Genomic DNA, 14,192 nt, shown 5'->3' on the forward strand with positions numbered 1-14,192 from the left:
CGGCATAAGGATTCCCATCTTTTGCTTATTTTATAGACATAAGATGGCTGATTTTATTGCTTATTGATAAGAGAATCAAATATGTAAACGAAGGAAGTCCGTTATGTCTCTCTTATCGTTAGATGTGCTTTTTAGAGCTTACATGTTTTGAAAGGAACAAAATCGTGTGGGTACACCCATCGCCCAAAGCAAATAATTCCTTGTGAGCTTACAAGCCGTATCAATGGTCGACTAACCAAATTGTTCCTTATCAGATTGGCGCTAGAAGGAGAGCACGAGGCTTGCATCTCGGTCGAACAAACTATGGACAAAATCGTGCGGGTACGCCCATCGCTCAAAACGGATAATTCCTTACGAGCCTACGAGCCACACAATGATTGGCCAACCAAATTATCCCTTATCACTTATTTTATTTTGGTTGATTCTAGTTGGCATATCGAAAGGAGGGTTAATGCCACTGGTCATAAAACTTGTAAAGCAAAAATTAATGAACATAAATCTACTTTTCAATTAATTCTTTGCTCCTCACAAATTTAATGATTCATTGTTTTATTTTGCTTGTCACTTTTTTTTTATGATTTTTGCAAATATTTGCTCTCTTGTGATCAGTTATAAAGATCATATCTGTTTTAGATATTGCATCTAATTTAGCATATATGAGGGATCCTACAGCCATAATCATAGCTAACATATTTGCATCTGTTCATGATTAATGATTTAGATACTGCTGGGAAATAATAATTTATATGCCTCCTTGAATCTCAGCAAACGTTTCAGCTTCTAACATAGCTTACACAGAGAACAACATGTATAAAATATTTCATCAGAACCAATATCATCAACTACATTTTCCAGCTACATCGATGGCACTTCATTCTATCATCAATATATGATAACCTGATGCATGACTAGATTGCTACTCTATACATTAATAGAGGAGGGATACAAATTCTTAATGAGAACTCTGGATTATTTTTGTGAACCGATATCTTCACCATCTTCTGCGATATCGAACAAGAACTGAGGCAGTGATGCGATGCGAGGAAGATGCATCAGTAGCTCCCCAAAGGAGTCCTTTCTTGAGATGTTTGCCGCTGTCCTACGACCCGAAGCCTTGTTGGACTCTTCTTCAGGATCGAAGCCATTACCGGTTGTCGAAGTTCCACCCCAGTTCATCTGCTGGCTTTGTACCATGCCAGCGTCCTGGAGCAGACAGCAAAAGGAATTCACCTTCGACATGATCGATCTTTCATCGGAAGCAGGCATCTGGGAATCAGTAAAAAGAGATTCAACCAACTCCAATATTTCTTGGTCACGAATAACCGTGCTGGAAGACTGTGGATTCCTTGATGCGAACTGATCAGATATGCAATATCCTAGTTGATTGATAAAGTCATTGATCGATATTGAAGGCTTGAGTCCAGGAACTGTCAGATGATCCCAGCAGCTCTGATTGTTAGTCTCTTCGGTTCCAACAGCACCGTTTCCTTTTGATACTGGAGGTTCAAGAACTGGAACACAAAATAGAAGGTTTTAAAACAATGTGGAATTGCAAAGAGTAACTATGTCGTCAAAGGTTAACTGATCAATAGATTAGCAACCCAAAAGCTCCATTTTAGACGAAGAAAAGAATAAGCAAACAGAAAGCACCTGCCCTATCCATCTCCAGGCAAGAAAGTCTAGCACCTTAGTTCCAAAGAAGACATGCATGCCCACTAGATTTTAGATATACAAATCTAGAGATAATCAATATCCGATTATAGATATCGAAAACATGAGTTAGATGATGAGTTCAGCATTTTTTACGAGTGATATGTCCTGATTTCTTCTTTGAGGTTCAAACAAAAGGAGGAAGAAAATTTCTGCCTTATACAAAATGAGAAGACAATCAATTGTCCTATCAGAGCAATGATGAACTTCAATTAAGATCTCATTGGTAAAAAACAATGCAAGCCTTCCATAGTAGAAAGTGCAGAATATTTATTTTCCTGAACCTTTAAAACACAGGTACATTCTCGCACAAAACTGAGTTCCAAAACTACCTGAGCTTGGTGGGTGGATTTCCGCTACAGAAACATCAACCGATGTGCCGCCCTTAGTAGAAGTTGATCTTCCGGCACAAGCCGATGCAGAATCTTGAAACTCTTGAACTGAAGATCCATATGAATCTTTGAGATTATCAAATGGATGACACCTTGGTTCAAAGAATCGGCTTTCCTGAATTTCTGGTTCTTGACTTAGCGCATATAGCCGTGGATCGTATTGGATAAGCTTCTCTAAATGCTTGCTTAGCAAACCTTGCGGGCATTGTAGAAAATGCTTCCTGAAATCGAGTATATCGAAATATACTATCAGCACAGTACATTAAAATAATACCGAAGAGAACACCAAATTGCAAGTTCTTCTTATTCCCCATTAACTAATTAAACGACAATTATGGAGAGTGGCACACAATTAATGTGTAATATGTGCTGATCAACCGTTTAACAGAGCCACTATTTCAAGTATGATTCTGAATTATCTTCAACAAACAACGAAGTACATGACAGTTTTAGCTCATGGTACAAAACACTAAATATCTCATAGGTAAATCATTCCTAGTATTGATTATTATAATATTCCTTGAACTAGATCAGCTAAATCTATTTCCATGCCTAAACAAGGGCATGTCTAATCCTTTTAGTACATCTTCATAAGCAACAAAAGTTCATCCCACCAACCCATGGAACTATACTTTGAGGTCCCAACCCATGGAACTATGCTTTGACGTCACTTAGGCTATCCACAGAGTTCATGTATCTCAATCCATGTAAAAGAATTAAAAAAGTCTATGACAATTATAACAGACAAGAAAAGTCATGATATGTTAAAGCAACGATAAAGTGTCTAAGAAAGGACTATAACAAGTAATGTGATAGTCGCAACATATTACATGCAAAACAAATTTGACGACTGCGACAAATATACATCACGATGAGAAAGGCAGTTCCAATCACTTTGCCCAAAATCATATGTGCTCATGCAAGAAATAGGTAGTGTTGATTCCTAAATGCTGGTATAATGGTAAAGTAAGATAATAAATCAACAGCACAATCCTCACTCCATCAATTAACCAATGCAGGAAATAAGTTTACCTGTGAATGCTTGCTTGCCCATCAGTGAAATCTGAAGTCGCTTGCCACAATGTGTGCTTCCTAGGCTGTGGATTGGTCTCTCTAAAGAAAAGAGGCTGCCTAGCCGACTGCATATAAGATATAAATGTTATATTACAAATCAAGAAGTCTTGACAAAACTCTCGAATGACCACTGGATCTCAATTTTATTACAAATAAAATTTACCACTACATCCAAAGTCCCAGGTCCATCTTCTGGGCAATTTGCTTTGAGAGCTGTGATATCTGACCACTGGATCTCAATCTTGCTCTTAAGACCTCCTTCGAGAATCTCCCATACAAGTTTTCGCTTTGCGAAGTAGCACTTGGCTACTAAATCACCTTCATACCTCGACACATACTGCGTTTAAAAAAAAGAAAAGAGAACGGTTAAAATTCATAACACCACCGAGGTGAGAGCTTCTCATGCTCCATTAACATCTGACCAACCTAGAATACAGGATAAGCGCTTGCAGGGGATTATGCCAGCACATAAAATAAAGGCAATCATGCCGATTATGAAATGGTAATGCACAACATTTCAACTTCACAGGCAACGCTGTGCTCACTCTTTATTATTAACAACCTAAGAGAAAGGTGTATAGATTTACTGACTCAGCTCTTTTATGCTAATATCATGAGTTGGTATAACTCTACCATGTTAGATGTAAAGAAAGAAAGAGGATCCATCCAGACTACACAACTTGAAACTACTTGGGCAGAAGTAAAAAAAAACATGGCTTAATGAGGCATACAATAGCTAATGTCACAGCTAGCTTTCATATATATAGTAACTACAGAAAACAAGATGTGAAGATCTATATGATCAGGTGTGTTGGCTATACAGAATATGAGAATAACTTCAAGACAAACTTCAAAGCAAACAAAACATGAGTAATTTTATATGAATTAACCATATTTCTATAATCTGGTAGTTCAAATTATATAGCTAACAAAGGATTTGGTTATTTAGCCACATGAAAAAGTGCTCTACTCAAATTTTTTTCTTGGTTCGCAATGCTAATAGTAAAGAGAGTAATCACATTCCAACAAACATAATTGAGAATTTGGGATTACCTCCCAACTCCCAATCCTCAAAATGGAAGCCGGAAAGTTTGATGCTTTCATCTTTTCGGTGGTAGCCAGAGCACTGCTTGACCTAGTTTCTTTCTTTTTTTCATCCCCCAAGCCTTCATTTTCCATGCTGTGTGAAGTAACAGCCGCATTTGCTTGAGACAATCTCATCTGAATCAAATCCAGCAGTGATGGACTCTTTCGCAGGCGAAGTCCCAGTGGACTTGGCTCATCAAGTAGATCATACTGAACACCCTCTGTTAGAGGCATATCTTTTCCTGTTCCCCACTGCTATCATCCACCAATTTAGTTAGTAAATATGCAGAACTACAGAGTAGTTTTGTCTTGACGAACAAATTTTGCAATGAAGAAAGAATAGCAATTGCCTATCGCAGTACATACCAATTCAACTCTTACATAAAAAAAAGGGAGAAGAGTTGGCAAAGCAACATTAAACATGATCCATAAAAAAGGTTTCATTCTTAATACTTGTGGATCTTTTATCACACGTTTTTAGGTTCCAAAAATCCCCCCAAAAAACCCAACTTTTTAACAGTCGGTTTCACGAGGTACCCGAAAAGATATAAATGGAGGAAATTCATCATCAGAAACCCCCAAACACAATCAGATCAAGTATTTCTTTGAGAGGACTTGAGAATCATCTGCAAGCGAAGGCAGACACCAAGGAATTCGCAAAAAATTAGGCTTTTGCTTGAACAAAGACAAAAGAAGTAAAGTGAAGCACCTGCTGGAGATGAGGATCAGCAACCTTGGGTCTCTTGTTGAGCGGCCCATGCTGGTCCTCCAATTGGTCCTCAATCTCCAACTTCACCTTGGACGACGGCGGCTGCGGCTGCGGCGGCGGTAGTCTCTTCTTGATCGGCAGCTCGGCCTCCGAATGCAGCTTGCCGTAACTCGCCAAATGAACCATCAGAGACCCTCCCAAACAAACAAAGAAGAAAGAGAGAGAGAGAGAGAGAGAGAGAAGGCCCGAAAAGAACCGCCCAAGAAATCCGCGTGGAAAACCTAGAACTCCGGTCTCACGCAATCTCTTCCGCAACCCGTGATCTCGAGGAACGAACCCAAGCCCTGATCGCGAAACTATGAGGAAGAAGGGAGGAGAGGAAATCGGAAATGAATAGGCGGCGGCGGCGGCGGAGACGTGTCGGCCGAGGACGACGAAGTCGGAAGGCAGCTACTGCTTATAACACAAGCAAGCAAGATGATGCGGCATGACGTGGACTCGGTCAGCTGCCTTACACGTGCCATGGGACCGTAGCGTACGTGGCGCTTAACGTCCTTCAAAAGTACGATTTTGCCCTCGAACACCCCTCCCCCTCTTCCCCTCCTCGGGAATCATCTACCAAATTCTATATAATACATTTGGTTTCATGTAAGACGAACAATAACATACAATAATTATTTAGTGGATTATCTTCATTCGACTTCTTTTATTTTTTAATCGAACTAATATATTCAATTTATTTTGTTAAAGACTTTTCAGTGAGGGGTAAACTAGAAGGTGACGCGGGAGAGTGTAAGGGTAATTTGGTCTTTTTTCGGGTGAAGGGGACGGCATCATGGTGGAATTGTCGGCGTGTGGGACGGGGTTCACGAACCTTCGCTGCTACCGAGTATGGTGAGGCGGCGGAGGACACGTGCGATGGTGAGGTGGGCTTCCAACTCCGCGTTGTGGATAAGGATCGGATAAAGATGGAATTAAATGGAAGGTTTGCTGATGACTGCAACCACTGCACACCAAATTGGCATTTCTCTTTTCGACTTTTTCCTATCAATATTTTTCATAATTTAATATTATATATAATAAAAAATAAACGATTAAGATGAATTTTAATCGATCATATAAAATATTAATCAAATAAATTAGTTAGTGATTTCAAATATCTAATCCATAGTCAGATCGATGAATATATCAGTGATTATTAGTATTTTAAAATATAAAAAACTCTAATTATATATATATATATATACGATTTTTCATAATATTATTTCAACGTATCAACATGAACCAAGTTATCAAATCAAATCAAATAGTGATAGGGCGCAATTTCACAGCATGCCCTCAGAGAGCATAATGGGGTTATGACAATACCAACATGGAATTTACAAGCCGATATGATAGACCACATTGACAGCTCAGATAACGTGGCCATCCTCCCAGCTTGTGCAAGGTCGTACAAGCAACACAGTCGAGCACAGAGTCATCCCGGAATGCTCGGGACGACGTCGCTCGAGGACGACCTGTACAAGCAACGTCGTTGAGTACAGAGCCGCCTCGAAATCCTCAGGACAGCACCACTCGGGGACGATCCATACACGTCGACCGCGTATGAAGGCATGAGCCGATCGCTTGAGGGGTCAGCGATCATTAACATATGGAGCACGATCGATCCCCGAGTGAAGGTATAAAATCCCATCACTTGGTCAGTGCAAAAGGACTTCGGAGAAACTACTCTCTTTCATTTCACAAAAAAACTAATTTAAGCTTTGGAGGGGTCGAGTCGGGAAACCCCCCTCTTGACCTTCATCAGTGTGTAGGAGCCGGTGAGTGGACCAGTAAGTCACTCGCTAAGAGAAAAATACCATGCTCGAAGGAGACGGCTCGAACCCGACCCGACCAAACACTCGCTCTCACCACCTGAGCATCCATATGGGCAACCTCATACATCCGGTCCTGGCTCGAGCCGTGCTGACACCTCGGTCATGGTATAAAAGTTCTGCAACATATAGTAACAAACAATAACTCTAGAGTTAGAATTTGATTTTGAACTATGCTAAAAAACTTAAAGCTTCTAAGTGGAGATATTATAATAGTATGATTCAATCCCATATTAAATAAATGTAGGTTAAAATTTAGATTGACTTTTATGATATAGTGAGAATATTATTTTAAGTTAGTGGTCTAAACCCAATGAGGTTAATAGGTTAGTTATTCTATTAGATAATTTGTTTACTGTGACTACTAATCAAATCATGCATTAATGGTTAATCCTCAAAATTATAAATTGACAAGTATCAGTGGCAGAAGTTTGTCAATACAAGGCATTGCAATGTCATTCTCTAAGCTTTTTTCTCTATTACTTGATAAGTTATTGCAATAACCTATAAAAGAGATAATTTCATTTGTGGTAACTAGAAAAATTGATAATTTATTATATAGGGATAAAATCAAATTGAATTTTTTTTTTGGTAATTGGGTCAATTACCCAGTGGCATTAGTGTCCTTGCCAAAAGTTCTTTTGCTATGTTTAAATTGACAACTAATTGTGGCTTGACTTGAATTTTTGTTTGATGACTATATTATTTAAAAAAATAAAATGATAAATGTGGGATTCAAGTTATATGATATTATAATAAATTATAAACACTTTTATTTATTTATTTATGATGAGATGATAAACTTTGATGATGATGTGTATTATCAACCTGTCCTTCACCTCTTTTGTTTGGGTCTTAGTCTCTCAAATGTTTAGAAGATGCACACTTATCTATCTTTTTTTGTTATCTAGTTTTCTAAATTGGTAGATTAATGTTTTCCAACATCCACACAACACATTACAAGCATTACATACATAAACATATAGTGTATTAATTGCATAATCATTTAACATTATATGTCATCATTATCTGTAATGCATTTTAAAATAATTAAAATTTCAAATAAATCTCAAATTTTGAGAAGCCTTTTATATTTATTTTTTCATATCTAAAATTATGTTGGGCTCATTTGTAAATTTGAAGCCCAAATTTCTTCTTCTTCGAGTCACCGACGAATAAAGGCCTCGATTCGACGTCTTTCTTCTTGCCCGTTGGCGAAGCCTTCCTCTTCTCCTCTCGGCCTCGAACACTTCGGGAACCCTCGAAACCCTAGGATCCATGCATGGGCCAGGGAACCCCGGCGGCATGGGGGAGCAGGGCCTCCCCGGCGATCGGAAGCGCGACGGCGATAAGAAGGACAGGAAGTTCGAGCCGGCGGCCCCGCCGTCCCGCGTCGGCCGGAAGCAGTGCAAGCAGAAGGGTCCCGAGGACGCTGCTCGCCTCCCTGTCGTTACGCTCCTCTCCAAGTGCCGCCTCCGCCTCCTCAAGCTCGAGCGTGTCAAGAACTACCCCTTCATGGAGGAGGAGTTCGTCGCCAACCAGGAGCGCCTCCGCCCCCAGGAGGAGAAGAACGAGGAGGACCGATCCAAGGTCGACGACCTCCGGGGGTCGCCGATGAGCGTTGGGAATCTAGAGGAGCTCATTGATGAGCGATCAATGCCATTATTTCCTCGTCGGTCGGGCCGGAGTACTATGTTAGCATCCTGTCCTTTGTCGACAAGGATCAGCTGGAACCGGGATGTGCGATCCTTATGCATACCAAGGTCAGTTTTTGATCTAAATGATTAATTACGGTTTGAGGTTTGGACTGATCATTTGGGATCGGCGAACACTTTTGGCGTATGAGATGGGGATTGTCTTCTTCATAGTTATAGCAAATTTTCTAGTGTTCGGGATAGCTTACGAGTATTTGGTCTTCATGGTTAGTTTAAAAGATGCTTTACTAAGTCCGGACGCTAGAATGGTCTGGCTGTCTTTGGTGTGTTTAGTTTCCTAGTGTGCTATCAAGGAACTGTGTGGAAGTTATAAGCAGAAAAGAATATATGAATTGCATTGGTCCCTGGCAACTAATTGGTCTGTATATGCTTAGGGCATCTTATGCCAATATGTGATGTGGCAAATGGTGATGATGTGGTTGGTTTCACGGAAGGGAATAAGTGTAGATCTGAAAGCACAAGTGTAGTTGTGTCTTCAATAGGGTGAAGAGGACAGAAATTGGGTAGGTTAGAGAGAGAAGAACAGGTACAATAGGGCTTTGTTGAAATCTATAAGCTAATTGTAGTTGGATCTGAAAATTAGGAAAAAAATTCAAAGACTACTTTTCCTTTTTGGCAGTCAAAGTTGATCATATATTTGCCAACCTATTTTCTAATATCTGTGGCAAAATGTTCATTTATATAAGCCTCTTTCTGATAGTATGCATGGTTAGTGTGCTATATTCATCAGCTGTATGATGCACTTTGTATGACCAGATGTATTGCACCCACGAAAGAAGTTCCAGGAAATCCTCCGGTTTTTTGGCTTCTCAGGCTCTTGCCTTTTTTGAATTCGACAAGTCATTGAATAAAACGACCCCATTACAGGAACCTATTACCTTGATTTTTTTTTTTACTAATAAGATATTCTGTGCTCTAGTTGATTTCAATTCCTAATAACGTTTTAAATTATTTGATTTAGCTTCAATGATTAATTTGTGATATCTTTTTTTTGTTTGAGTCAAGGTCTTTGATAAGGTTTGAGTCATTTTCGTTGATATTTTTAAGTAGTTAGATACGTATTCGCTCTGTGGTCTTCTTACTTTTAATTTATGAAGTAGTCTACTTGCTGTTAATAGTCGTACACAGCATAAATGTGAAAAGAAATTTGGTCAGATGATTCCAAATGATATTATATGTCTTGCTTCTTTTCTTTCCTAGTATTTTTACTGTTTCTCGAAGTTTTTTACAATGACTCCAAAATATCTTAAAGATGCAAGGGAATTATCTCTCCGGCTTATTTATTTTTCCTGAAGTCTTGTTCCAATGTTATTTTTAAGATGGAGTAGCAGGGGTTGTAATATTACTTGTTGAACAGCTTTCCTGTAGCTGGTTCACACTTATTCTGAATTCTTGTGTGATTTCTTGTTTCTAACCATTAAGTCTAACTGAAACCAAGTAAATTGGCACTCATGTTTTAGGTTGAACCAAAATGCTACTTGACCTGTTTATAGGTGTAGTTGGAGAAAGATATGAACACTGCATCTAGTAAGGATTGAAATATCATACCATACCGGAGTTTCGACATTCGCTCAGTATGGTATGATACTGTATACCGAACGGTATACCGCTCGGTATATGTATATATGTATATATATAAAATTCGGCGACGTCACCTCTCTCTTCTCTCAGGCGGCGACGTCGCCTCGTTTATATATATATATATATATATATATATATATATATATATATATAAGATTATATATTTTTATAAAAGGCGATGCTGCATCATCTTTTTCGACGACGTCGCCTTGTATATATATATATTCCATCCGGTAACGGGCGGTCCGTGTACCGGTCAACTGACGGACCGATACGTGTCGCTTGGTATAGGTGGTATTATTCGAAATTGTAATCCTTGGCATCTAGCTTGATATTTTGTTTTGATGCAGAAGTGTTTTTAGCATTACAGTACCTGTCATTCTGAAACCATCTTATCCCCTTACCTTTTATGTAATTTCACTTTGCATGATTATGATTAGTTTCCAAAATGCAGCTTAATTCCATATACTTTTTAAATTTTACAAAAGAAATTAGGATATGTTGATTTATTGGTATTTTATTTTTGTGTGGCAGGTCTTATCTGTTGTTGGGCTTGTTCATGATGAAGTTGATCCTATGGTTTCTGTTATGAAAGTTGAAAAAGCTCCTTTGGAATTGTATGCTGATATTGGTGGCTTAGATGCACAAATTCAAGAAATTTAAAGAATCAGTTGAACTTCCTCTGACACATCCAGAGCTGTATGAAAATATTGGAATTAGACCTCCCAAGGGAGTCATATTATATGGAGAGCCTGGAACTCGTAAAACTTTACTTGCCAAGGTCAGACCATTCTTTTAATTTAGTATTCTTGATTTTGGCGAACTTCGAGGTAGCATGTGAATACTGGAACATGGACTTTTCGACACAATTTTGATATTGTCTTTCCTCTCACCATTCTCTCTCTGTATCTGTTTGCCTATGTATTGTGTGTGCAATATCTGACCACAATTGAGTGGGTGTATTTCTTAGGCAGGTATTTCTCTATCCATTTTTGATGATTCATATAAGCTAGTTTATCCATTAGTATTTCTTATGACTAAATACATACTTAATGAGAACCTATGTTACTATTGATATGTATTTGTTCATTTACCAATATAAACTTTTTGTAATTAAAATCTAAACGGTCCTGGTTCATTAAAAGAAAAAAAGTTCGATTGAGGCACATTTTCAGGGTTGAAATTATCTTTAATGTTGTTTACTACCTAAATAGTTCCTGCAGACTTTTGGTACAGACTTTATGTGCCCTAGTAATTTCAATGCTGATGTTGACATTTGCACCAGTTAGTATAAAACTCCTCCTCTTCGGACTATTTCTGAGCATTCCAATTTCAGGCAGTGGCTAACTCAACATCAGCAACTTTCTTATGCATTGTTGGAACTTGGAAGTGAGCTGATTCAGAAATATTTGGGTGATGGTCCAAAACTTGTCAGAGAACTCTTAGAGTGGCAGGTGAATTCTCTCCTTCCATAGTATTTATTGATGACATAGATGCAATTGGCACCAAAAGGGGTCTAAACAAATTTAAAAATTTGCCCTTTGTGTTGTGTGTGAATGACATTTCATTTTATTGAACTTTCTACATGATCATTTCTAGATATGATGCTCATTCTGGTGGTGAGCATGAGACACAGAGAACCATGTTGGAGTTGCTTAACTGGTTTGATGGTTTTGACTCATGGGGGGATGTTTAGGTCATTCTTGTGACCAACAGAATTGAAATCCTTGATCCAGCCTTGCTTCAGCTTGGTTGTATTGATAGGAAGATTGAATTTCCATTGCCAGATATTAAAACAAGATGATGTATTTTTCAGGTATGTTATGTTTCATTAACTACAAAATTATGCTTGGTATGACATCAGTTCATGCTTGTCCTCCCTTTGTTAGTTTTTATTTATTTATTTTCTTTTTCCTATCAATGTCTTTAGATACATACCTCTAGAATGACACTGGCGGATGATGTCAATCTTGAAGAGTTTGCAATGACGAAAGATGAGTTTTCTGGAGCTGATATAAAGGTGATCTGTACTGAAGCTGGCTTGCTTGCTTTAAGAGAACGCAGGATGAAGGTAGGCCATGCAACTACCAGTAAACTGTATAATAGTATTCTTTTCCCTAAAGTCATAATTAAATAATATGTATTGGTTACTGTAGTGATATTGTCAGGTATTATCATTTTGGTCATAGAGACTTCTATCATGCTTCTTTAAGTGTATTTCAACCGTAAAAGGTCACATCTCTGATTTTGGTTCCATGCAAAGGACTTTATAATTAACATCCAAACATATCCTTTAACAGCATCATTGGTTTGTGTTTACTATGTTTTACAAATCAGATTTGGTAGGGCTATACTGAGGGACACTCTTGCTCGGAAACTGTACCGCAACACATTTTTTTGTTTTTGGTCTGACTGAGTTTAAACTAGTGTCAATATGCTTTATATTTTACTTCCTGAGTATCCACGTATTTTCAGCTATGCATTGCTGTCACTTGCCTCTACATCACTTTTTGCTCAGGTAACTCATGCTGACTTCAAGAAGGCCAAGGAAAAGGTAATGTTTAAGAAGCAGGAAGGTGTGCCAGAGGGACTTTACATGTAACTGATGGTCTTGCCTGTTGAAAATTAAGGTTAGTTTTGTTCATTGCTTTTGATTATTACGATTCCAATGATTTCTCCAGGTGTTTGCTTCTTGACCTTGATACCTGTACATGTTAAATAAAACAGTTCTGCTCAAATGACAAATGACCTTACAAGAAGTTCTGATCATCTTCATGACCAAGTTGTATCTTGCAAATACATCTTATTTAAATATGATATACTTTTCTGTGGTAAGAAACTAAGACTTGCAGTAAACATTTTGCCTTTTGATGCATGACTTTTGTAGGAAAGAACTCAAAACTAGAACTGGCAATTCAGTAGCATGATTGCTTTGACTTCTGGAACACTTGAGGGAATTGATGGGAATCAGATGGAATTGGTGAAATGGAATAGTGCACTGATCCGGTATGCTGTCGTCACATGATTTATCTAGGGTTGAAAGTGATGAGTATAAACTGCTGCTAATGTTGAAACACTGCTCTTTTGATGTTTTGGCTAAAATGTAAAGGAGTAACGACTCACTGCCAATTATTTTGGCTAAGTTTAGCCACACATGAATTCTGGATTGACTGAGAGAATGATTCCACGAATTTGTTATTGTTATTTTACTTATCTTCGACATATCATTGTCTTACCTATATTATATGTCCACATGTGAGAAAAATTTTAGATATTTATGAGATCAAATGATCAATTAATTAGCTTACAGGGAACTTGTAGAGGAGCTAACTACTTTTGTCCTTATATTCTTGTTTATTTGGCAAATATTTCAGTCTCTCTTTGGTGACTTCATTTTTTTTCTGGCTACTTAAGTCTCTCTTTATTTATTTTATTGTTCTGGCTTCAGGTAAACGTTGCTCATACTACATGATGGTTAAGAGATTGTCTTACGAGGGAACTGTGATGACCCATCAGATAGTGTGCCCCTTTAACATGGAATTCAGTGATTGGCTTTTCTTAATGTTCCCTTTGTTCTCACTTGGGTATAAGGATTGTATTATATGTACTTGAATTCAATTTTTTTTGCATTTTTTAACTAGAGAGTAACTACTTGACGAATATCTAAATGAATGTTTCTGGGACATTTAAGCTGTTACCTAGTCTACCATTTGGCATGCTGTGCTGCAATTCCTGTATTATTCATTTCCCTTAGGCAATGTGTTTTTTATTTCGATTACCATGTGTCATTAGAGAATAAGGGGATAACATTTGCATAATTAATATTTGCTTCATGATTTGGACTTCACAACAAGTGCATATGATTAATATTTAGAAGGTTGTCACACTCTTCTTGTGGATGATGATGTCAATTAACATTGACATGCTGGATGAGGTATGCTATGGATCTTGTAAACCTAAAACTTTCATCTCGTAAACCTTTTGTTCATGACTGAGTGTTTGATGCTACCTATCGGAAGGGAAGATTTTCTGACAATATTTTATTTAGGTT

The 14,192-nt window shown here is 38.0% G+C and overlaps 1 protein-coding gene and 1 pseudogene across 2 annotated transcripts; one reads left to right on the forward strand and one right to left on the reverse strand.

Annotated features, from left to right (window-relative positions):
* Positions 1-797: 797 nt before the first annotated feature.
* Positions 798-5,408, reverse strand: LOC135645892 (uncharacterized). 2 transcript variants are annotated; one of them, XM_065164788.1, is made up of 6 exons: positions 4,972-5,408; positions 4,230-4,517; positions 3,340-3,513; positions 3,135-3,241; positions 2,043-2,323; positions 798-1,511 (listed from the first exon to the last, which is right to left on the reverse strand). In XM_065164788.1, the coding sequence occupies exons 1-6, from the start codon at positions 5,155-5,157 to the stop codon at positions 970-972; spliced, it is 1,578 nt and encodes a 525-aa protein (XP_065020860.1). In that variant the 5' UTR covers positions 5,158-5,408; the 3' UTR covers positions 798-969. The 2 variants fall into 2 exon arrangements, with proteins under 2 accessions (XP_065020860.1, XP_065020851.1); XM_065164779.1 differs by having other exon boundaries at positions 4,230-4,514; positions 4,972-5,378.
* A 2,618-nt stretch (positions 5,409-8,026) lies between these two features.
* LOC135645907 (26S proteasome regulatory subunit 4 homolog) lies at positions 8,027-13,922 on the forward strand (annotated as a pseudogene).
* The last annotated feature ends 270 nt before the right edge of the window (positions 13,923-14,192 follow it).

The sequence above is a fragment of the Musa acuminata genome, chromosome BXJ1-4 (assembly GCF_036884655.1).
Source record: "Musa acuminata AAA Group cultivar baxijiao chromosome BXJ1-4, Cavendish_Baxijiao_AAA, whole genome shotgun sequence".
Lineage (NCBI taxonomy): Eukaryota > Viridiplantae > Streptophyta > Magnoliopsida > Zingiberales > Musaceae > Musa > Musa acuminata.

Excerpts from the sequence above, each read along its gene's own strand:
- LOC135645892 (XM_065164788.1), bottom strand. The coding sequence starts at position 5,157 with ATGGTTCATTTGGCGAGTTACGGCAAGCTGCATTCGGAGGCCGAGCTG. Across the intron at positions 3,242-3,339 it reads CTGGGACTTTGGATGTAGTG|TCGGCTAGGCAGCCTCTTTT; the intron begins GTAAATTTTATT and ends TCTTATATGCAG. Across the intron at positions 2,324-3,134 it reads GGGCAAGCAAGCATTCACAG|GAAGCATTTTCTACAATGCC; the intron begins GTAAACTTATTT and ends ACTCGATTTCAG.